The following is a 26,154-nucleotide window of genomic DNA, read 5'->3' on the forward strand; positions in this document are numbered from 1 at the left end:
TGAGTGAACGTTATTTATAATAATATTACTGAGAGAACGTTATTTATAATAATATTACTGAGAGAACGTTATTTATAATAATATTACTGAGAGAACGTTATTTATAATAATATTACTGAGTGAACGTTATTTATAATAATATTGCTGAGTGAACGTTATTTATAATAATATTACTGAGTGAACGTTATTTATAATAATATTACTGAGTGAACGTTATTTATAATAATATTACTGAGTGAACGTTATTTATAATAATATTACTGAGAGAGTGAACGTTATTTATAATAATATTACTGAGTGAACGTTATTTATAATAATATTACTGAGTGAACGTTATTTATAATAATATTACTGAGAGAACGTTATTTATAATAATATTACTGAGTGAACGTTATTTATAATAATATTACTGAGTGAACGTTATTTATAATAATATTACTGAGAGAACGTTATTTATAATAATATTACTGAGTGAACGTTATTTATAATAATATTACTGAGTGAACGTTATTTATAATAATATTACTGAGAGAGTGAACGTTATTTATAATAATATTACTGAGAGAACGTTATTTATAATAATATTACTGAGTGAACGTTATTTATAATAATATTACTGAGTGAACGTTATTTATAATAATATTACTGAGAGAGTGAACGTTATTTATAATAATATTACTGAGAGAGTGAACGTTATTTATAATAATATTACTGAGGGAGTGAACGTTATTTATAATAATATTACTGAGAGAGTGAACGTTATTTATAATAATATTACTGAGAGAGTGAACGTTATTTATAATAATATTACTGAGAGAACGTTATTAATAATAATATTACTGAGAGAGTGAACGTTATTTATAATAATATTACTGAGGGAGTGAACGTTATTTATAATAATATTACTGAGGGAGTGAACGTTATTTATAATAATATTACTGAGAGAACGTTATTTATAATAATATTACTGAGAGAACGTTATTAATAATAATATTACTGAGAGAGTGAACGTTATTTATAATAATATTACTGAGGGAGTGAACGTTATTTATAATAATATTACTGAGGGAGTGAACGTTATTTATAATAATATTACTGAGAGAGTGAACGTTATTTATAATAATATTACTGAGGGAGTGAACGTTATTTATAATAATATTACTGAGAGAGTGAACGTTATTTATAATAATATTACTGAGGGAACGTTATTTATAATAATATTACTGAGGGAACGTTATTTATAATAATATTACTGAGGGAGTGAACGTTATTTATAATAATATTACTGAGGGAACGTTATTTATAATAATATTACTGAGGGAAACGTTATTTATAATAATATACTGAGAGAGTGAACGTTATTTATAATAATATTACTGAGTGAACGTTATTTATAATAATATTACTGAGGGAGTGAACGTTATTTATAATAATATTACTGAGAGAGTGAACGTTATTTATAATAATATTACTGAGTGAACGTTATTTATAATAATATTACTGAGTGAATGTTATTTATAATAATATTACTGAGTGAACGTTATTTATAATAATATTACTGAGGGAGTGAACGTTATTTATAATAATATTACTGAAGGAGTGAACGTTATTTATAATAATATTACTGAGGGAGTGAACGTTATTTATAATAATATTACTGAGTGAACGTTATTTATAATAATATTACTGAGGGAGTGAACGTTATTTATAATAATATTACTGAGAGAGTGAACGTTATTTATAATAATATTGCTGAGTGAACGTTATTTATAATAATATAACTGAGGGAGTGAACGTTATTTATAATAATATTACTGAGGGAGTGAACGTTATTTATAATAATATAACTGAGGGAGTGAACGTTATTTATAATAATATTACTGAGGGAGTGAACGTTATTTATAATAATATTACTGAGAGAACGTTATTTATAATAATATTACTGAGTGAGTGAACGTTATTTATAATAATATTACTGAGGGAGTGAACGTTATTTATAATAATATTACTGAGAGAGTGAACGTTATTTATATTAATATTACTGAGGGAGTGAACGTTATTTATAATAATATTACTGAGGGAGTGAACGTTATTTATAATAATATTACTGAGGGAGTGAACGTTATTTATAATAATATTACTGAGGGAGGTGAACGTTATTTATAATAATATTACTGAGGGAGTGAACGTTATTTATAATAATATTACTGAGGGACTGTGAACGTTATTTATAATAATATTACTGAGGGAGTGAACGTTATTTATAATAATATTACTGAGGGATGTGAACGTTATTTATAATAATATTACTGAGGGGAGTGAACGTTATTTATACTTATATACTGAGGGAGAAGTGAACTATTTATCAAAATATTACTGAGAGTGAACGTTATTTTACTAATAATAATACTGGAGGGAGGGACGTGATTTTACCTCACATCTACAGTTTTAATAATATTATATAAAATGAGAAGCATGAACTGGCGTGCACTCTCCTCGGTAACGTACTTAATATATATTAATAGAGGCAGTGAGGTAGAAACGTTATCGACTATAATAATATTAATGCATTTAATCGTATGTATGCATAACGTTTCACCTCCCTCCCGTCAATTATTTATACCAGTTCGACCCGAATCCGCTTTATCCCCCACCATCCAGTATAAGTCCTTATGCCACGCCCAACCGGTTAATCTATCCACATCTACATTCATGAGTCGATCCACCACCGTTCTCCCGCTCCTGACTACTTCTACCAGAACCGTTCACCTCAGTCAACTTCTATCAATCAGATATATTATGCTTCCCTCCCCGTTTCCTTCTTACTCCGCTACCCTTTGCCCAATTCTAAGTCACACAGGCTTCTATAACTCATCACTGTAATTCCCTCTAGAATTTAATACCTCACTCGTATATATCAATCCCGTTCTTCTCTTTCCCTTTCTTCTCCCGCCCTCGGGCAGACCTCTCTATCTCCCCTCAGTCCCCTAGCAGTGTTACCTCATCTTAATAATTAAGTATACAAATACATAGGGAGATCGTACACAACCTTCAGTAATATTTATTTAATAATAATATGATTCATCAGCTAGAGATGAGTATTAGAAAATCAACGTTCTATACCAGGTATATAGAATATTACTGAAGATGAACGTCGACCTTCGTACTATCTATTGTAATATAATTATATAATAAGCCGTTTCACTACTGAGTAACTATTACATGATTAATTAATACCGTATCACTCAGTAATATTTGAACTTACTAGAGTGAACGTTATTTCACTCAGTTAAATATATTATAACTAGTAACGTGTCAGATATAAACCGCATCACATTATAAGTAAATTCACTGATGTAATTGACCGTGATTTATAATAATATTACTGAAGTGATACGTTATTATATACATTAATAGTACGAGAGATTGTGAACGTATTTAATAATAATTATACATGACATTCCAAGGAGGAAGACAAAGTTTCCTATTTTCATTGTTGATACTCGTTAATTCGATAATAATTATTACTGACTTGTGAACGATCTTATCTTATAATAATGATTCCTACTGACTTGATGAACGGTATTTATATATATATTGATCTATCTGAATTTGTTGAGGTACGTTATTTATATAGAATATTACTGATTCTGTTCGAAACGTTATTTATAATAATTAATTACTGATCGAGAACGTATATATTAATAATATACTGACCTTAGTGATTACCACGATTTATTTATAATAATATACTGATTGTGAACGTCTTAGATAATACTATTATACTGAAAGGAGAGTAGAACGTATTTATAATAGTATTACTGACACTTTTTCCTCTATCGATTGACACGTTATTTATATATAATATTACTGAGTGATCCGTTAATATTATAATAAGTATTATCCTGAAGGTACCTTTTACAAGGCAGTAACAGATATTCGGTTATATTTACATAACTAATATTTAACTGCAGTAGACTCTATTCGTCGTATATTCATTACATTTGTGAAAGTTACCAGTTATATAAGGTAATATATACCATGAGCAGTGTGGAGTATGTAGTAGTACGCCTGTAGTTATATAATGAATATTACATCATGAGTAGTCGTGCTCGTTTATTGGGGAACTTGTTATTTATATATAATATTACATGCGAGATGTGATTACATCTTTATAATAATATTACTGAGATTTGTAAGATTGTATTTTTTATTTTCTTTGTTTTTCTTTATTTTTTTTTCTTTTTGTTTTTTTTTGTTCTTTTATTCGGTTTTTCTTTTTTTTTTTTTTTTTTTTTTTTTTTTTTTTCTTTTATTTTTTTTTTTGTTTTTCATTTTACTACTCTTATCTTTTTTTCTTTTTTTTTTAGTGTTTTACTTTTCTTTTTTTTGTTTTTTTTTTTTTTTTTTTTTTTTTTTTCTTTTTTTTCTTTTTTGTGTGTTTGATTTTTTATTTCATTTTTTTTTTTTTTTTTTTTTTTTTTCATTTTTTTTACAATTTTTTTTTATTTTTTTTTTTTTTTTTTTGTTTTTTTTTTTTTTTTCCTTTTTTTTTTTCTTTTTGTTTTGTTTTCTTTTTTTTTACTTTTTTTTTTTTTTTTTTTTCCGTATTTTTTTTTTTTTTTTTTTTTTTTTTTTTTTAAAATATTTTCTTCTCAAGTTACAAGTTTTTGTGTTCTTTTTTTGATTTCTCTTTCTTTTTTTTTTTTTTCTTTTATTTTTTTCTTTCTCTTTTTTTATTTCCTTTTTATTTTCGTTTTTTTACTTTTTTCATTTTTTTTTTTCTTTTTTTTTTTTTTTGTATGTTTTTTTATTTTTTTTTTTTTTTTTTTGTCTATTTTTTTTTTTTTTTTCTTTTTTTTTTTTTTGTATTTTTTCTTTTTTTTTCTTTCATTTTTCATTTTTTTTTTTTTTTTTTTATTCTTGTTTTTTTGTTTTTGTTTTTTTCTTTTTTTTTTATTTTCTTTTGTTTTTTTTTATGTTTTATGTTTATTTTTTTTTTTTTCTTTTTTTATTTTTTTCTTTTTTTTTTCTCTTTTATGTTGAAGTATTAATTCCATAATATTAATGAGTAGATTAAGTTTTTGAACGTTATTAAAATTATATTATTACTGAATGAGTATTCTTTTCTTTTTTTAACTTGGTTTTTTACATTTTTTGTTTTTTTTTTTTTTTAGTTTTTTTTTTCGTTGAACGCATTATAATAATATTACTGAGGGGTATATTTTTATTTTGTATTTTGATCTCTTTTATTCTTTTTTGATTTTTTTTTTTTAACCTGTTATTTTTGATTTTTTTGGTTTTGTTTTTTTTATTTTACAAAGCGCCTTTTTTTTTTTTTTTTGTTTTTTTTTTTTTTGTTATTTTGTTGTTTTTTTTATCTGTTTTTTTTTTTATAAATTTTTTTTTATTTTTTTTTTTTTTTTTTTTCTTATATCTTTTTCATTTGTCTTTTTTTTTGGTTTTTTATTTTTTTTTTTTTTCCTTATTTTTTTTTTTTTTTTTTTTTTTCATCTTTACTTTTTTTTTTTTTTTGTGATACGTTATTATAATAATATTACTGTAAAGGAGATGGGTTTTTTGTTTTGATTTTTTTTATTTAATTATTTTTCTTTGTTTTCTTTCTCTTTTTTTTTTTTTTTTGTGAAACGGTATTTATAATAATATTACTGAAGAGGAAGTTTTGTGAACGTTATTTTATAATAATATTACTAGAGAGTTGAACGTTATTAATAATAATATTATCTGAGAAGGATTCTACTGTTGAAATGTTATTTATAATTATATACTGAGAGAGATTTTTTAATTTGTCTAGTGAAGTTATTTATAATAATATTACTGAGGAGTGAGTTTTTTATCATTGTGCTTTTATGGGAAGTTATTTTATAATAATATTACTGAGAGAGTGTGAACGTTATTTATAATAATATTACTGAGGGACTGAACGTTATTATAATAATATACTGAGAGAGTGAGAACGTTATTTATAATATATTACGAGGAGACGTGATTATAATAATATTATATTAATGAAGTAGAACGTTATTATAATAATATTACTGAGGAGTGAACGTTAATTTATAATAATATACTGAGTGAACGTTATTATAATAATATTACTGAGGGAACGCTTATTATAATAATATTACTGAGAGATGGTACGTTATTTATAATAATATTACTGAGAGAGCGAACGTTATTTTTAATAATATTACTGAGAGAACGTTATTTATAATAAATTACGAGTGAACGTTATATAAAATATTACTGAGTGAACGTTATTTATAATATTTACTGAGGGAGTGAACGTTATTTATAATAATATTACTGAGGGAGTGAACGTATTTATAATAATATACTGATAGGGAAAGTTATTTATATAATATTACTGAGAGGAGTGAACGTTATTTATAATAATATTACTGGAGAGAACGTATTATAATAATTTACTGAGTGAACGTTATTTATAATAATATTACTGAGATGAGTGAACGGTATTATAATAATATTACTGAGAGGAACGTTATTTATAATAATATTACTGAGTGAACGTTATTTATAATAATATTACTGAGTGAAGTTATTATTTATAATAATATTACTGAGGAACGTTATTTATAATAATATTACATGAGAGAGTGAACGTTATTATAATAATATACCTGTAATGAAGTATGTGACTATGATATATATATTACTGAGGTAATTGTGAACGTTATTTATAATAATATTAACTGAGTGAACGTTATTATAATAATATTACTATTGATTTTTTTTTTTCTTTTTTTTGTTTTGGTAACGTTATTATATATATTAATATTACTGATATTGTGAACGTTTTTATTATTTATAATAATTATTACTGAGAGACTGAAGTGACGTATTATAATAATATTACTGGAACGTGAACCGTTATTTATAATAATATTACTGAGTGAACGTTATTTATAATAATATTACTGAGTGAACGTTATTTATACATAATATTACTGAGAGATTGAACATTATTTATAATAATATTACTGAGAGAAGTGAACGTATTATAATATAACTGAGAGAGTGAACGTATTTATAATAATATTACTGAGAAGAGTGAACGTATTTATATAATATACTGGAGAGAGTGAACGTTATTTATAATAATATTACTAGAGGGAACAGTTATTATAATAATATTACTGAGAGAGTGAACGTTATTTATAATAATATTACTGAGGTGAGTGAACGTTATTTATAATAATATTACTGAGAGTGACGTTATTTATAAAATATAGATGAGTGAACGTTATTTATAAATAATATTACTGAGGATGACGTGAGTATTTATAATAATATTACTGAGGGAGTGAACGTTATTTATAAAATATTAATGAGGGAAACGTTATTATAAATTAGAAATTTTTTTGTACGCGAGAGATGAACGTTATTTATAATAATATTACTGAGGGAGTGAACGTTATTTATAATAATCGCTCACAAGTGTTTCTCTAAAAGCTGTCTGGGTTTAAATATCTTCTATTGTACAGAAAGCTTAATCAATTATTTGATTTTTTTTAAATGTTACCTTTATTTAACTAAGCAAGTCAGTTAAGAACAAATTCTTATTTTCGATGACTGCCTTGTTCAGGGGCAGAACGACAGATTTGTAAACTTGTCAGCTCGGGGATTACGATCTTGCAACCTTTCGCTTACTAGTCCAACGCTCTAACCACTAGGCTACGCTGCCGCCGATTACTTCCTGTTTACGTTCCCCAGCTAGAAAAACTAAAATTGTCGCTCAAACAGGGGAATTAACAAAATGTCACTGACAACCAAAACTAAACAGGTGGGGTTTTAGGAGGGGTTCTGAAAGACACTCATGGGGGTGTCCACTGAAAGACACTCATGGGGGTGTCCACTGTAAATGTGTATCCATCCCTAACACTCACTGAGAGGCTGTGTAGGATGATGTGTTCTGGGGACGACGGGGAGGAGCTGGCTGTCAGTGTGACGGTGGGATTGCTGGAAAGACTGAGCGGCAGGCTCTGATTGGCTGCTGTCTGAAGGAAGTACGTCCCTGGAGTCCCTGTAGGGTGCAGGTGGAAAGACTACACACACAGTGATTGTTGTGATATTAAAAGAGGATGACATGAACATTGTGTCTATATCGAAAGGTAATATTATGGTCTGATTCAACTCACAGGTAGGATCTGTAAGGTCTGCAGAGCAGCAGTGTTGAGGGTGATGGTCTCTGTGTCACTGGCACCAGCACTGTCTGAGGCTGATAGAGACGCCAGTCAGTACACACACACACACACACACACCAGCACTGTCTGAGGCTGATAGAGACGCCAGTCAGTACACACACACACACACACACACACACCAGCACTGTCTGAGGCTGATAGAGACGCCAGTCAGTACACACACACACTTACTTCCCCTCCCCTGTACTGACCCAGGTGTGTGATCTGCAGTGGGATCTGCAGTGCTGTGACGGGACGGGGGGCGGAGCTACAGCACTCCTCCAATCGCGTGACTCGGATCTGCAGGGAAGGGGAAGGGCTACCTGGCCCAGTGCCCGCCCCTAACGGCACCTGAGTCTCCATCAACTCCTGAAGACCCTTCAGTAACACTACACACACACACACACACACACACACACACACACACACACACACACACACACACACACACACACACACACACACACACACACACACACACACACACACACACACACACACAGTATTATCTGCAATAGTAACAACATCACTAGTTTGTTATTGTGTAGGATTTAAACATGTTGCTGATACTGGATATGAGGAGTCAGAGGTGAGGAGGTAAGGGTCAGGAGTGAGAGGAGAGGTAAGGAGTGAGGAGAGGTAAGGGTTAGAGGTGAGGAGTGATTAGAGGTGAGGAGTGAGGAGAGGTAAGGGTTAGAGGTGAGGAGAGTTAAGGGTCAGGGGTTAGAGGTGAGGTGTGAGGAGAGGTAAGGGTCATGGGTTAGAGGTGAGGAGTGAATAGAGGTGAGGAGTGAGGAGAGGTAAGGGTTAGAGGTGAGGAGAGTTAAGGGTCAGGGGTTAGAGGTGAGGTGTGAGGAGAGGTAAGGGTCATGGGTTAGAGGTGAGATGAATAGAGGGAGGAGTGAGGAGAGGTAAGGGTCAGGGTTAGAGGTGAGGTGTGAGGAGAGGTAAGGGTCATGGGTTAGAGGTGAGGAGTGATTAGAGGTGAGGAGTGAGGAGAGGTAAGGGTTAGAGGTGAGGAGAGTTAAGGGTCAGGGGTTAGAGGTGAGGAGAGTTAAGGGTCAGGGGTTAGAGGTGAGGAGTGAGGAGAGGTAAGGGTCAGGGGTTAGAGGTGAGGTGTGAGGAGAGGTAAGGGTCAGGGGTTAGAGGTGAGGTGTGAGGGAGAGGAAGGCAGGGTTAGGGTTAGAGGTGAGGAGTGATTAGAGGTGAGAAGTGAGGAGAGGTAAGGAGAGTTAAGGGTCAGGGGTTAGAGGTGAGGAGAGTTAAGGGTCAGGGGTTAGAGGTGAGGTGTGAGGAGAGGTAAGGGTCATGGGTTAGAGGTGAGGAGTGATTAGAGGTGAGGAGTGAGGAGAGGTAAGGGTCAGGGGTTAGAGGTGAGGTGTGAGGAGAGGTAAGGGTCATGGGTTAGAGGTGAGGAGTGATTAGAGGTGAGGAGTGAGGAGAGGTAAAGGTCAGGGGTTAGAGGTGAGGTGTGAGGAGAGGTAAGGGTCAGGGGTTAGAGGTGAGGTGTGAGGAGAGGTAAGGGTCAGGGGTTAGAGGTGAGGAGTGATTAGAGGTGAGGAGAGGTAAGGGTTAGAGGTGAGGAGAGTTAAGGGTCAGGGGTTAGAGGTGAGGAGAGTTAAGGGTCAGGGGTTAGAGGTGAGGTGTGAGGAGAGGTAAGGGTCATGGGTTAGAGGTGAGGAGTGATTAGAGGTGAGGAGTGAGGAGAGGTAAGGGTCAGGGGTTAGAGGTGAGGAGAGTAAGGGTAGGGGGTTAGAGTGAGGGAGAGTTAGGGTCAGGGGTTAGAGGTGGAGAGGTACAGGGTCAGGGTTAGAGGTGAGGAGAGTTAGGGTCAGGGGTTAGAGGTGAGGAGAGTTAAGGGTCAGGGTTCAGGGTGGGATGAGGAGTAGGTCAGGGTTAGAGGTGAAGTGTGAGGAGAGGTAAGGGTCAGGGGTTAGAGGTGAGGTGTGAGGAGAGGTAAGGAGTGAGGAGAGGTAAGGGTCAGGGGTTAGAGGTGAGGAGAGGTAAGGGTCAGGGGTTAGAGGTGAGGTGTGAGGAGAGGTAAGGGTCAGGGGTTAGAGGTGAGGTGTGAGGAGAGGTAAGGAGTGAGGAGAGGTAAGGGTCAGGGGTTAGAGGTGAGGTGTGAGGAGAGTTAAGGGTCAGGGGTTAGAGGTGAGGTGTGAGGAGAGGTAAGGGTCATGGGTTAGAGGTGAGGAGTGATTAGAGGTGAGGAGTGAGGAGAGGTAAGGAGAGTTAAGGGTCAGGGGTTAGAGGTGAGGAGAGTTAAGGGTCAGGGGTTAGAGGTGAGGAGAGTTAAGGGTCAGGGGTTAGAGGTGAGGAGTGAGGAGAGGTAAGGCAGAGTTAGAGGGAGGAGGATTTGAGGTGAGGAGTGATGAGAGGTAAGGGTCAGGGGTTAGAGGTAGAGGTGGAGGGAGTAAGGGTCAGGGGTTAGAGGTGAGGTGTGAGGAGAGGTAAGGAGTGAGGAGAGGTAAGGGTCAGGGGTTAGAGGTGAGGTGTGAGGAGAGGTAAGGAGTGAGGAGAGGTAAGGGTCAGGGGTTAGAGGTGAGGTGTGAGGAGAGGTAAGGAGTGAGGAGAGGTAAGGGTTAGGGGTCAGAGGTGAGGTGTGAGGAGAGGTAAGGGTCATGGGTTAGAGGTGAGGAGTGATTAGAGGTGATAAGTGAGGAGAGGTAAGGGTCAGGGGTTAGAGGTGAGGTGTGAGGAGAGGTAAGGGTCATGGGTTAGAGGTGAGGAGTGATTAGAGGTGAGAAGTGAGGAGAGGTAAGGGTCAGGGGTTAGAGGTGAGGTGTGAGGAGAGGTAAGGGTCATGGGTTAGAGGTGAGGAGTGATTAGAGGTAAGGAGTGAGGAGAGGTAAGGGTCAGGGGTTAGAGGTGAGGTGTGAGGAGAGTTAAGGGTCAGGGGTTAGAGGTGAGGTGTGAGGAGAGGTAAGGGTCATGGGCTAGAGGTGAGGAGTGATTAGAGGTGAGGAGTGAGGAGAGGTGAGGAGAGTTAAGGGTCAGGGGTTAGAGGTGAGGTGTGAGGAGAGGTAAGGGTCATGGGTTAGAGGTTAGAGGTGAGGAGTGAATAGAGGTGAGGAGTGAGGAGAGGTAAGGGTCAGGGGTTAGAGGTGAGGTGTGAGGAGAGGTAAGGGTCATGGGTTAGAGGTGAGGAGTGATTAGAGGTGAGGAGTGAGGAGAGGTAAGGGTTAGAGGTGAGGAGAGGTAAGGGTCAGGGGTTAGAGGTGAGGAGAGTTAAGGGTCAGGGGTTAGAGGTGAGGAGAGTTAAGGGTCAGGGGTTAGAGGTGAGGAGAGTTAAGGGTCAGGGGTTAGAGGTGAGGAGAGTTAAGGGTCAGGGGTTAGAGGTGAGGTGTGAGGAGAGGTAAGGGTAGAGGTAGGAGAGAGTAAGGGCAGGGTTAGAGGTGAGGAGAGTTAAGGGTCAGGGGTTAGAGGTGAGGAGAGTTAAGGGTCAGGGGTTAGAGGTGAGGAGTGATTAGAGGTGAGGAGTGAGGAGAGTTAAGGGTCAGGGGTTAGAGGTGAGGTGTGAGGAGAGGTAAGGGTTAGAGGTGAGGAGAGTTAAGGGTCAGGGGTTAGAGGTGAGGAGTGAGAAGAGGTAAGGGTCAGGGGTTAGAGGTGAGGAGTGAAGAGGTGAGGAGTGAGGAGAGGTGAGGGTTAGAGGTGAGGAGAGTTAAGGGTCAGGGGTTAGAGGTGAGGAGTGAGAAGAGTTAAGGGTCAGGGGTTAGAGGTGAGGAGAGGTGTGAGAAGAGGTAAGGGTCAGGGGTTAGAGGTGAGGAGAGGTAAGGGTCAGGGGTGTTACCGTGGAAGGGCAGTTCCTTGTGATTGGCTACTTGTCTCTTGATGCTCCACCACTTAGATCTGAGCCACTGAGGAGAGCGAACACTGCTCCACCCTCCCGCTAGCTCCTCCCACTTCAACTCATTCTCATCATCCACATCCAACTCCACTATCCTACACACACACACACACACACAGTAAGCCAGAAGAAGTAGACACCAGATGTAGGTACTTCAATAAATAAAGCTGTTGTACATTTGTAATACACCCGACACACCCAGATACCACCACCAGATACCCACCACCATACCCCCCTCAACCAGATACCCCCACCAGATACCACCCACACCCACCACCCATACCCCCTCCACCCAGATACCCATACCCCAGACCCCACCAGACTCCTCCCCCCCGACCCCTGCACCAGACCCCCTCCACCCAGATACCCACACCAGACCTCCTCCTCCAACCACACCCAGAACCCCACCACCACCCCAGAACCACCCCCAGACCCCACCCCCCAGACCTCCACCCACCACCCAGACCTCTCCACCACCCCCAGACCCCCCCACCAGACCCCACCACCCAGACCCATCCAACCACAGACCCCACACACCCAGACCCCCACCACACCCAGAACCCTCCACCCACCACCCAGACCCCACCACCCAGACCTCCTCCACCCACCCCCCAAGACCCCCACCACCAGACCCTCCTACCCACCACCAGACCCACCCTACCGTACTAAGGAGTCCTGGTCTCTTTCAATCCTCCCCACTCTTCTCAGTGAGGAGTGAGCCATTGAGAGCGACACTTTCCCACCGCAGTCCCCACAGACAGCTACAGCCGCCACGACACCACCCCCGTCACGGCACGCCCGGACACACACCCCCAGCGCCATAACACTGTCCGACTAGACGCCTTCCTCCCTCACCCACCATAACCACCAGACAACAATCCCGCTCCCAAAACACTACCTCACAGGTACAAAGACTGCCCTAATAACCCTCCAGTAGGACCTGCCTCCAAGCCCCTCCGGTAATGCTACCTCTTGTAGCATACCTCCAGGAATAAGGTTGTGACCTGCTTCCTAAAGCAAAACCCTCCAGATAAGATCGACCTGCCACACTAAAGCAACCCCCAGATGAGTATCGACCTGCTCCAAATACACCTGGAGGTAGCATATGACCGCCTACGCATAACCTCGAACTGACCCTCCTCGTCATAAAACCTCCAGTAAAGTATCTACCGTCCTAAACATAACCCTCCAGGATAAAGTTCTGACTGCTTCCTAAAGCATAAACCCTCCAGGATAAAGTATCTCGACCTGCTTTACAATGCATAAACCCTTCCAGGATAAAGTATCTGACCTGCTTCCTAGAATCATAAACCCTCCAGGATAAAGTGTCTGACCTGCTCTCTAAAGCAAAACCCTCCAGGGATAAAGTATCTGACCTGCTTCCTAATGCATAAACCCTCCAGGATAAAGTATCTGACCTGCTTCCTAAAGCATAAACCCTCCAGGATAAATATCGACTGCTTCCTAATGCATTAAACCTCCAGGATAAAGTATCTGACCTGCTTCCATAAGTCATAAACCCCCAAGAGATAAAGTGTCTGACCTGCTTCTAAAGCATAAACCTCAGGATAAATATCTGACCTGCTTCCTAATGCATAACCCTCCAGGATAAAGTATCTGACCTGCTTCCTAAAGCATAAACCCTCCAGGATAAAGTATCTGACCTGCTTCCTAAAGCATAAACCCTCCAGGATAAAGTATCTGACCTGCTTCCTAAAGCATAAACCCTCCAGGATAAAGTATCTGACCTGCTTCCTAAAGCATAAACCCTCCAGGATAAATATCTGACCTGCTTCCTAATGCATAAACCCTCCAGGATAAAGTATCTGACCTGCTTCCTAAAGCATAAACCCTCCAGGATAATGTGTCTGACCTGCTTCCTAATGCATAAACCCTCCAGGATAAAGTATCTGACCTTCTTCCTAAAGCATAAACCCTCCAGGATAAAGTATCTGACCTGCTTCCTAAAGCATAAACCCTCCAGGATAAAGTGTCTGACCGCTTTATGCATAAACCCTCACAAGTGACTGATACAGTTGCATAAACCTCTGACACTGTTGACCCTAAAGCATAACCTCGAATATATTCAGACATGAACTACCTTATGCATAAACTACTTGGCATAGGACTGTCCTTTCGATCAATACCCTTGCTTACACTTCATGGATAACTGATCTGCCTGCCTCTCTACTACCTGAATCATAAACCCTCCAGGATAAAGTATCTGACCTGCTTCCTGAATCATAAACCCTCCAGGATAAAGTATCTGACCTGCTTCCTGAATCATAAACCCTCCAGGATAAAGTGTCTGACCTGCTTCCTGAATCATAAACCCTCCAGGATAAAGTATCTGACCTGCTTCCTGAATCATAAACCCTCCAGGATACAGTGTCTGACCTGCTTCCTGAATCATAAACCCCCCAGGATACAGTGTCTGACCTGCTTCCTGAATCATAAACCCCCCAGGATAAAGTATCTGACCTGCTTCCTGAATCATAAACCCTCCAGGATAAAGTATCTGACCTGCTTCCTGAATCATAAACCCTCCAGGGTAAAGTATCTGACCTGCTTCCTGAATCATAAACCCTCCAGGATACAGTGTCTGACCTGCTTCCTGAATCATAAACCCTCCAGGATAAAGTATCTGACCTGCTTCCTGAATCATAAACCCTCCAGGATACAGTGTCTGACCTGCTTCCTGAATCATAAACCCTCCAGGATAAAGTGTCTGACCTGCTTCCTGAATCATAAACCCTCCAGGATACAGTGTCTGACCTGCTTCCTGAATCATAACCCCTCCAGGATACAGTGTCTGACCTGCTTCCTGAATCATAAACCCTCCAGGATACAGTGTCTGACCTGCTTCCTGAATCATAAACCCCCCAGGATACAGTGTCTGACCTGCTTCCTGAATCATAAACCCCCCAGGATCCAGTGTCTGACCTGTGTTGCAGGTGTCCTTCATTAGTCGACAGCGGTCCTTAACAGACGAGGCGCTGCGGCCCAGAGCGGCTCCTATGGTGGCCCAGTCATTACCATGCTTCTGTCTCAGCCTAAACACACACACATCCTCAGACTGCAGCACGTGTTGACTGGAGACACATTTAGAGGAGGAAGTGATGTCATACTCACTCTTTCAGCTTGTTGATCTCCTCAGGAGAGTACCTTCACAACAACAACAACAACAACAACAACAACATCAGCTCACACCAACCCACTACAACTCTGGGGGGGGGTATGATGATGTGTGTGTCTGTGGGGGGGGGGGGGGGGATGTGATGATGTGTGTGTCTGTGTGGGGGGGTGGTGATGATGATGATGTGTGTGTCTGGGGGGGGGGGGGGGGGGGGGGGGGTTATGATGATGTGTGTGTTCTGTGGGGGGGGGGGGGGGGGGGGGTATGATGATGTGTGTGTCTGTGGGGGGGGGGGGGGTTTATGATGATGTGTGTGTATGGGGGGGGGGGATGATGATGTGTGTGCTGTGGGGGGGGGGGGGGATGATGATGTGGTGTGTCTGTGGGGGGGGGGGGGGTATAGATGTGTGGTCTGTGGGGGGGGGGGGGGGATGGATGATGGTGTGTGTCTGTGGGGGGGGGGGGGGGGGGGTTTATGATGATGTGTGTGTCTGTGGGGGGGGGGGGGGTATGATGAGTGTGTGTCTGGGGGGGGGGGGATGATGAGGTGTGCTGTGGGGGGGGGGGGGGGGGTATGATGATGTGTGTGTCTGGGGGGGGGGGGGGGGGGGGGTATGTGAGTGTGGTCTGTGGGGGGGGGGGGGGGTATGATGATGTGTGTGTCTGGGGGGGGGGGGGATGATGATGTGTGTGTCTGTGGGGGGGGGGGGGGTATGATGATGTGTGTGGTCTGTGGGGGGGGGGGGGGGTAGTGATGATGTGTGTGTCTGGGGGGGGGGGGGTATGATGATGTGTGTGTCTGTGGGGGGGGGGGGGGGGGGTATGATGATGTGTGTGTCGGGGGGGGGGTGGGGGGGGGGTATGATGATGTGTGTGTCGTGGGGGGGGGGGGGGTATGATGATGGTGGTCTTGGGGGGGGGGGGGGTATGATGATGTGTGGGCTGTGGGGGGTGGGGGGGGGGGGGGGTATGAGATTGTGTGTCTGGGGGGGGATGGATGATGTGGTGTCTGTGGGGGGGGGGGGGGTATGATGATGTGTGTGTCTTTGGGGGGGGGGGGTATGATGATGTGTGTCTGGGGGGGGGGGGGGGGGGGGTATGATGATGTGTGTGTCTGTGGGGGGGGGGGGGGGTGGGATGATGAGTGTGTGTCTGGGGGGGGGGGTTATGATGATGGGGTTGTGGGGGGGGGGATTAGCTATGATGATGTGTGTCTGGGGGGGGGGGGGTATGATGATGTGTGTCGTGGGGGGGGGGGGGTATGATGATGTGTGTCTGGGGGGAGGGGGTATGATGATGTGTGTCTGGGGGGGGGTATGATGATGTGTGTCTGGGGGGGGGTATGATGATGTGTGTCTGGGGGGGGGGTATGATGATGTGTCTGGGGGGGGGGTATGATGATGTGTGTCTGGGGGGGGGTATGATGATGTGTGTCTGGGGGGGGGGGGGGTATGATGATGTGTGTCTGGGGGGGGGGGTATATGATGATGGTGTGTCTGTGGGGGGGGGGGGGGTATGATGATGTGTGTCTGGGGGGGGGGGTATGATGATGTGTGTCTGGGGGGGGGGGTATGATGATGTGTGTCTGGGGGGGGGGTATGATGATGTGGGGGGTGAGTACTGACTTGCCCACATGGTTGCGGTTATCGTACATGCGGAGGACTCGTCGGTAGACGGCGAACAGCGGCCGGTTCAAACCCCAGGCCACGCTGCGGTAGAAATCCTTACGCTCCTCCTTAGACATCTCAAAGATGATCTCAGCTGGGTCCTCCATCCCCCGACCCTGCAACACAGTACAGACTCCCTAACACACAGTACAGACTCCCTAACACACACAGTACAGACTCCCTAACACACACAGTACAGACTCCCTAACACACACAGTACAGACTCCCTAACACACACAGTACAGACTCCCTAACCACACACAGTACAGACTCCCTAACACACACAGTACAGACTCCCTAACACACACAGTACAGACTCCCTAACACACACAGTACAGACTCCCTAACACACACAGTACAGACTCCCTAACACACACAGTACAGACTCCCTAACACACACAGTACAGACTCCCTAACACACACAGTACAGACTCCCTAACACACACAGTACAGACTCCCTAACACACACAGTACAGACTCCCTAACACACACAGTACAGACTCCCTAACACACACAGTACAGACTCCCTAACACACACAGTACAGACTCCCTAACACACAGTACAGACTCCCTAACACACACAGTACAGACTCCCTAACACACACAGTACAGACTCCCTAACACACACAGTACAGACTCCCTAACACACACAGTACAGACTCCCTAACACACACAGTACAGACTCCCTAACACACACAGTACAGACTCCCTAACACACACAGTACAGACTCCCTAACACACACAGTACAGACTCCCTAACACACACAGTACAGACTCCCTAACACACACACACAGTACAGACTCCCTAACACACACACACAGTACAGACTCCCTAACACACACAGTACAGACTCCCTAACACACACAGTACAGACTCCCTAACACACACAGTACAGACTCCCTAACACACACAGTACAGACTCCCTAACACACACAGTACAGACTCCCTAACACACACAGTACAGACTCCCTAACACACACAGTACAGACTCCCTAACACACACAGTACAGACTCCCTAACACACACAGTACAGACTCCCTAACACACACAGTACAGACTCCCTAACACACACAGTACAGACTCCCTAACACACACAGTACAGACTCCCTAACACACACAGTACAGACTCCCTAACACACACAGTACAGACTCCCTAAGACTCCCTAACACACACAGTACAGACTCCCTAACACACACAGTACAGACTCCCTAACACACACAGTACAGACTCCCTAACACACACAGTACAGACTCCCTAACACACACAGTACAGACTCCCTAACACACACAGTACAGACTCCCTAACACACACAGTACAGACTCCCTAACACACAGTACAGACTCCCTAACACACACAGTACAGACTCCCTAACACACACAGTACAGACTCCCTAACACACACAGTACAGACTCCCTAACACACACAGTACAGACTCCCTAACACACACAGTACAGACTCCCTAACACACACAGTACAGACTCCCTAACACACAGTACAGACTCCCTAACACACACAGTACAGACTCCCTAACACACACAGTACAGACTCCCTAACACACACAGTACAGACTCCCTAACACACACAGTACAGACTCCCTAACACACACAGTACAGACTCCCTAACACACACAGTACAGACTCCCTAACACACACAGTACAGACTCCCTAACACACACAGTACAGACTCCCTAACACACACAGTACAGACTCCCTAACACACACAGTACAGACTCCCTAACACACACAGTACAGACTCCCTAACACACACAGTACAGACTCCCTAACACACACAGTACAGACTCCCTAACACACACAGTACAGACTCCCTAACACACACAGTACAGACTCCCTAACACACACAGTACAGACTCCCTAACACACACAGTACAGACTCCCTAACACACACAGTACAGACTCCCTAACACACACAGTACAGACTCCCTAACACAAGTCACCTGGTGGGAACTCTTACCGTGTGTGTGTGGTGTGTGGTGTGTGGTGTGTGTGTGTGTGTGTACCTTCACATATTGTTGGATGTTGCTCATCAGGAGGTCGATCTCGTGTGTGTGTGTGTGTGTGTGTGTGTGTGTGTGTGTGTGTGTGTGTGTGTACCTTCACATAGTGTTGGATGTTGCTCATCAGGAGGTCGATCTCGTGTGTGTGTGTGTGTGTGTGTGTGTGTGTGTGTGTGTGTGTGTGTGTGTACCTTCACATAGTGTTGGATGTTGCTCATCAGCAGGTCTATCTCCTCTTTAGACCACATGCCTTGTTTCCACTTATGACCTGCAGACAAACAACCAATCACAGCCTCTGTTAGCCCACTGACCAATCACAGCCTGCGTAAACCCACTGACCAACCACAGATATACAAATGGGGAGAACAAGTATTTGATACACTGCTGATTTTGCAGGTTTTCCTACTTACAAAGCATGTAGAGGTCTGTAATTTTTATCACAGGTACACTTCAACTGTGAGAGACGGAATCTAAAACAAAAATCCAGAAAATCACATTGTATGATTTTTAAGTAATTAATTTGTATTTTATTGCATGACATAAGTATTTGATACATCAGAAAAGCAGAACTTAATATTTGGTACAGAAACCTTTGTTTGCAATTACAGAGATCATACGTTTCCTGTAGTTCTTGACCAGGTTTGCACACACTGCAGCAGGGATTTTGGCCCACTCCTCCATACAGACCTTTTCCAGATCCTTCAGGTTTCGGGGCTGTCGCTGGGCAATACGGACTTTCAGCTCCCTCCAGAGATGTTCTATTGGGTTCAGGTCTGGAGACTGGCTAGGCCACTCCAGGACCTTGAGATGCTTCTTACAGAGACACTCCTTAGTTGCCCTGGCTGTGTGTTTCGGGTCATTGTCATGCTGGAAGACCCAGCCACGACCCATCTTCAATGCTCTTACTGAGGGAAGGAGGTTGTTGGCCAAGATCTCGCGATACATGGCCCCATCCATCCTCCCCTCAATACGGTGCAGTCGTCCTGTCCCCTTTGCAGAAAAGCATCCCCAAAGAATGATGTTTCCACCTCCATGCTTCACGGTTGGGATGGTGTTCTTGGGGTTGTACTCATCCTTCTTCTTCCTCCAAACACGGCGAGTGGAGTTTAGACCAAAAAGCTCTATTTTTGTCTCATCAGACCACATGACCTTCTCCCATTCCTCCTCTGGATCATCCAGATGGTCATTGGCAAACTTCAGACGGGCCTGGACATGCGCTGGCTTGAGCAGGGGGACCTTGCGTGCGCTGCAGGATTTTAATCCATGACGGCGTAGTGTGTTACTAATGGTTTTCTTTGAGACTGTGGTCCCAGCTCTCTTCAGGTCATTGACCAGGTCCTGCCGTGTAGGTCTGGGCTGATCCCTCACCTTCCTCATGATCATTGATGCCCCACGAGGTGAGATCTTGCATGGAGCCCCAGACCGAGGGTGATTGACCGTCATCTTGAACTTCTTCCATTTTCTAATAATTGCGCCAACAGTTGTTGCCTTCTCACCAAGCTGCTTGCCTATTGTCCTGTAGCCCATCCCAGCCTTGTGCAGGTCTACAATTTTATCCCTGATGTCCTTACACAGCTCTCTGGTCTTGGCCATTGTGGAGAGGTTGGAGTCTGTTTGATTGAGTGTGTGGACAGGTGTCTTTTATACAGGTAACGAGTTCAAACAGGTGCAGTTAATACAGGTAATGAGTGGAGAACAGGAGGGCTTCTTAAAGAAAAACTAACAGGTCTGTGAGAGCCGGAATTCTTACTGGTTGGTAGGTGATCAAATACTTGTCATGCAATAAAATGCAAATTAATTACTTAAAAATCATACAATGTGATTTTCTAGATTTTTGTTTTAGATTCCGTCTCTCACAGTTGAAGTGTACCTATGATAAAAATTACAGACCTCTACATGCTTTGTAAGTAGGAAAACCTGCAAAAATTGGCAGTGTATCAAATACTTGTTCTCCCCACTGTATGTAGCAAGCTCAATGTGCACCTTTGTTAACCAGTGTGTCTTTATCCTCCTTGGTGGTGAACCAGGCCTGGCTGACAGGAGATATCTCTTCACTGTTCTGAGGATCAGAGCTCTGCAAGATCTACACACACAGTAAAGAAACATGAAGAGGACGGGAGGGGAGAGAGAGGAGAGGAGAGAGAATGAGGAGGAGAGAGGAGAGAGAATGAGAGGAGGAGAGAGAATGAGAAGAGAAGAGAGAGAATGAGAGGAGAAGAGGAGAGAGAATGAGAGGAGAGAGAATGAGAGGAGAGGAGGAGAGAATGAGAGGAGAGGAGGAGAGAGAATGAGAGGAGGAGAGAGAATGAGAGAGAATGAGAGGGGCTGAGAGAGAATGAGAGGGGCTGAGAGAGAATGAGAGGGGCTGAGAGAGAATGAGAGGGGCTGAGAGAGAATGAGAGGGGCTGAGAGAGAATGAGAGAGAATGAGAGGGGCTGAGAGAGAATGAGAGAGAATGAGAGGAGGAGAGAGGAGGAGAGAGAATGAGAGGAGAAGAGGAGAGAGAATGAGAGGAGAGGAGGAGAGAGAATGAGAGGAGGGAGAATGAGAGGAGAGGAGGAGGGAGAATGAGAGGAGGGAGAATGAGAGGAGAAGAGGAGAGAGAATGAGAGGAGAGAGAATGAGAGGAGAAGAGGAGAGAGAATGAGAGGAGAGCGAATGAGAGGAGAAGAGGAGAGAGAATGAGAGGAGAAGAGGAGAGAGAATGAGAGGAGAGAGAATGAGAAGAGGAGAGCGAATGAGAGGAGAGAGAATGAGAGGAGAAGAGGAGAGAGAATGAGAGGAGAGAGAATGAGAGGAGAGAGAATGAGAGGAGAGAGAATGAGAGGAGAAGAGGAGAGGTCGTGGGAGGGGTTTGTCAGGTACCTGTATCTGGGCCACACCCTCTTCTGTAATGTCACTGTCGGCGGTGGTGGTCATAGTCACCTCGAAGCTCTCGTCTCCCTCTGACACGGAAACAATGACTTATCAATGACCCAAGACCAGCTCAGTTCATCCCATTGTGACAATGAGTCATCATAATACTGCATCAAATGTACATTATCCTAGGGGCATTGGCAGATACAATGTAAGTAACTTAAATGATGTCCCCCTAATTGCCCTGAATGGTGTCCTAGTGGGAAGACCACTGTTTGCACTGAGGTGGTGTGTCCTATAGGAAGACCACTGTTAACACTGAGGTGGTGTGTCCTAGTAGGAAGACCACTGTTAACACTGAGGTGGTGTGTCCTAGTAGGAAGACCACTGTTAACACTGAGGCGGTGTGTCCTAGTAGGAAGACCACTGTTAACACTGAGGCAGTGTGTCCTAGTAGGAAGACCACTGTTAACACTGAGGTGGTGTGTCCTAGTAGGAAGACCACTGTTAACACTGAGGTGGTGTGCCCTAGTAGGAAGACCACTGTTAACACTGAGGCGGTGTGTCCTAGTAGGAAGACCACTGTTAACACTGAGGTGGTGTGTCCTAGTATGAAGACCACTGTTAACACTGAGGCAGTGTGTCCTAGTAGGAAGACCACTGTTAACACTGAGGTGGTGTGTCCTAGTAGGAAGACCACTGTTTACACTGAGGTGGTGTGTCCTAGTAGGAAGACCACTGTTAACACTGAGGTGGTGTGTCCTAGTAGGAAGACCACTGTTAACACTGAGGTGGTGTGTCCTAGTAGGAAGACCACTGTTAACACTGAGGTGGTGTGTCCTAGTAGGAAGACCACTGTTAACACTGAGGTGGTGTGTCCTAGTAGGAAGACCACTGTTAACACTGAGGTAGTGTGTCCTAGTAGGAAGACCACTGTTAACACTGAGGTGGTGTGCCCTAGTAGGAAGACCACTGTTAACACTGAGGTGGTGTGTCTTAGTAGGAAGACCACTGTTAACACTGAGGTGGTGTGTCCTAGTAGGAAGACCACTGTTAACACTGAGGTGGTGTGTCCTAGTAGGAAGACCACTGTTAACACTGAGGTGGTGTGCCCTAGTAGGAAGACCACTGTTAACACTGAGGTGGTGTGTCTTAGTAGGAAGACCACTGTTAACACTGAGGTGGTGTGTCCTAGTAGGAAGACCACTGTTAACACTGAGGTGGTGTGTCCTAGTAGGAAGACCACTGTTAACACTGAGGTGGTGTGTCCTAGTAGGAAGACCACTGTTAACACTGAGGTGGTGTGTCCTAGTATGAAGACCACTGTTAACACTGAGGCGGTGTGTCCTAGTAGGAAGACCACTGTTAACACTGAGGTGGTGTGTCCTAGTAGGAAGACCACTGTTAACACTGAGGTGGTGTGTCCTAGTAGGAAGACCACTGTTAACACTGAGGTGGTGTGTCCTAGTAGGAAGACCACTGATAACACTGAGACGGTGTGTAATGAGGAGCAACCAGATGCTGCACTTGACACATTTATCCCAGTTACTAATAAACACCCATTAAGAAAATTACTGTAAAAACGGTTAAATCCCAGTGGATTGATGAGGAATTGAAAAATGGTATGGTTGAGAGGGATGAGGCAATAGGTCTGACAGCTCAACTGATTGGCAAACGTACTGTAAATGTAGAAATCATGTGACTAAACTGAATAAAAATAAACTACACTATGAAACAAAGATAAATGATATAAAGAATGACAGTAAAAAGCTTTGCAGCACCTTAAATGACATTTTGGGAACAAAAGCCAACTCGGCTCCTTCATTCATTGAATCAGATGGCTCATTGAATCAGATGGCTCACTGAATCAGATGGCTCATTGAATCAGATGGCTCATTGAATCAGATGGCTCATTGAATCAGATGGCTCATTGAATCAGATGGCTCATTGAATCAGATGGCTCATTGAATCAGATGGCTCATTGAATCAGATGGCTCACTGAATCAGATGGCTCACTGAATCAGATGGCTCACTGAATCAGATGGCTCATTGAATCAGATGGCTCATTGAATCAGATGGCTCATTGAATCAGATGGCTCATTGAATCAGATGGCTCATTGAATCAGATGGCTCATTCATCACAAAGCCCACTGATATTACCAACTACTTTAATGACTTTTTCCATTGGCAAGATTAGCAAACTTAGGGATGAAATGCCAGCAACAATACTGACACTACACATCCAAGTATATCGGACCAAATTATGAAAGACAAGAATTGTACTTTTGAATTCCGTAAAGTCAGTGTGGAAGAAGACATTCAACAAGCACAGCACTTACACAAATGACTGATGATTGGCTGAGAGAAATTGATGATAAAATGATCGTGGGGGCTGTCTTGTTGCTTCAGTGCAGATTTTAACATTATTGATCATAGTCTGCTGCTGGAAAAACGTATGTGTTATGGCTTTACACCCCCTGCTATGATGTGTTATGGCTTTACACCCCCTGCTATAATGTGTTATGGCTTTACACCCCCTGCTATGATGTGTTATGGCTTTACACCCGCTGCTATAATGTGTTATGGCTTTACATCCCCTGCTATAATGTGTTATGGCTTTACACCCCCTGCTATAATGTGTTATGGCTTTACACCCCCTGCTATAATGTGTTATGGCTTTACACCCCCTGCTATAATGTGTTATGGCTTTACACCCCCTGCTATAATGTGTTATGGCTTTACATCCCCTGCTATAATGTGTTATGGCTTTACACCCCCTGCTATGATGTGTTATGGCTTTACACCCCCTGCTATGATGTGTTATGGCTTTACACCCCCTGCTATAATGTGTTATGGCTTTACACCCCCTGCTATGATGTGTTATGGCTTTACACCCCCTGCTATATTGTGTTATGGCTTTACACCCCCTGCTATAATGTGTTATGGCTTTACACCCCCTGCTATATTGTGTTATGGCTTTACACCCCCTGCTATAATGTGGATAAAGAGTTACCTGTCTAACAGAACACAGAGGGTGTTCTTTAATAGAAGCCTCTTCAACATAATCCAGGTAGAGTCAGGAATTCCCCAGGGCAGCTGTCTTGGCCCCTTACTTTTTTCAATCTTTACTAATAACATGCCACTGACTGAGTAAAGCCTGAGTGTCTATGTATGTGGATGACTCGACACTATACACGTCAGCTACTACAGAGACTGAAATGACTGCAACACTCAACAAAGAGCTGCAGTTAGTTTCAGAGTGGGTGGCAAGGAATAAGTTAGCCCTAAATATTTCTAAAACTAAAAGCATTGTATTTGGGACAAATCATTCACTAAACCCTAAACCTCAACTACATAATGTAATGAATCATGTGGAAATTGAGCAAGTTGAGGTGACTAAACTGCTTGTAGTTACCCTGGATTGTAAACTGTCACGGCCAAAACATATTGATACAACAGTAGCTAAGATGGGGAGAAGTCTGTCCATAATAAAGTGATGCTCTACCTTCTTAACAACACTATCAACAAGGCAGGTCCTACAGGCCCTAGTTTCTACCTTCTTGACAACACTATCAACAAGGCAGGTCCTACAGGCCCTAGTGTCTACCTTAACAACACTATCAACAAGGCAGGTCCTACAGGCCCTAGTTTCTACCTTCTTAACAACACTATCAACAAGGCAGGTCCTACAGGCCCTAGTTTCTACCTTCTTAACAACACTATCAACAAGGCAGGTCCTACAGGCCCTAGTTCCTACCTTCTTAACAACACTATCAACAAGGCAGGTCCTACAGGCCCTAGTTTCTACCTTCTTAACAGCACTATCAACAAGGCAGGTCCTACAGGCCCTAGTTTCTACCTTCTTAACAACACTATCAACAAGGCAGGTCCTACAGGCCCTAGTTTCTACCTTCTTAACAACACTATCAACAAGGCAGGTCCTACAGGCCCTAGTTTCTACCTTCTTAACAACACTATCAACAAGGCAGGTCCTACAGGCCCTAGTTTCTACCTTCTTAACAGCACTATCAACAAGGCAGGTCCTACAGGCCCTAGTTTCTACCTTCTTAACAACACTATCAACAAGGCAGGTCCTACAGGCCCTAGTTTCTACCTTCTTAACAACACTATCAACAAGGCAGGTCCTACAGGCCCTAGTTTCTACCTTCTTAACAACACTATCAACAAGGCAGGTCCTACAGGCCCTAGTTTCTACCTTCTTAACAACACTATCAACAAGGCAGGTCCTACAGGCCCTAGTTTCTACCTTCTTAACAACACTATCAACAAGGCAGGTCCTACAGGCCCTAGTTTCTACCTTCTTAACAACACTATCAACAAGGCAGGTCCTACAGGCCCTAGTTTCTACCTTCTAAACAACACTATCAACAAGGCAGGTCCTACAGG

At 42.3% G+C, this 26,154-nt stretch overlaps 1 protein-coding gene across 1 annotated transcript in view; it reads right to left on the reverse strand.

Annotated features, from left to right (window-relative positions):
* dmtf1 (cyclin D binding myb-like transcription factor 1) overlaps positions 1–26,154 on the reverse strand; it is a 42,395-nt gene that overhangs the window by 6,591 nt on the left and 9,650 nt on the right. The window contains exons 3-12 of the mRNA XM_038984762.1: positions 21,757–21,836; positions 20,875–20,974; positions 19,083–19,159; positions 16,834–16,991; positions 15,205–15,237; positions 14,220–15,125; positions 12,016–12,167; positions 8,438–8,614; positions 8,181–8,260; positions 7,929–8,087 (exon numbers count right to left, since the gene is read on the reverse strand). Of these exons, the coding sequence (XP_038840690.1) occupies positions 7,929–8,087; positions 8,181–8,260; positions 8,438–8,614; positions 12,016–12,167; positions 14,220–15,125; positions 15,205–15,237; positions 16,834–16,991; positions 19,083–19,159; positions 20,875–20,974; positions 21,757–21,836 (1,922 nt within the window). The remainder of the gene's footprint in view (positions 1–7,928; positions 8,088–8,180; positions 8,261–8,437; positions 8,615–12,015; positions 12,168–14,219; positions 15,126–15,204; positions 15,238–16,833; positions 16,992–19,082; positions 19,160–20,874; positions 20,975–21,756; positions 21,837–26,154) is intronic.

The sequence above is a fragment of the Salvelinus namaycush genome, unplaced genomic scaffold, assembly GCF_016432855.1.
Source record: "Salvelinus namaycush isolate Seneca unplaced genomic scaffold, SaNama_1.0 Scaffold263, whole genome shotgun sequence".
In the NCBI taxonomy this organism is placed as follows: Eukaryota; Metazoa; Chordata; class Actinopteri; order Salmoniformes; family Salmonidae; genus Salvelinus; species Salvelinus namaycush.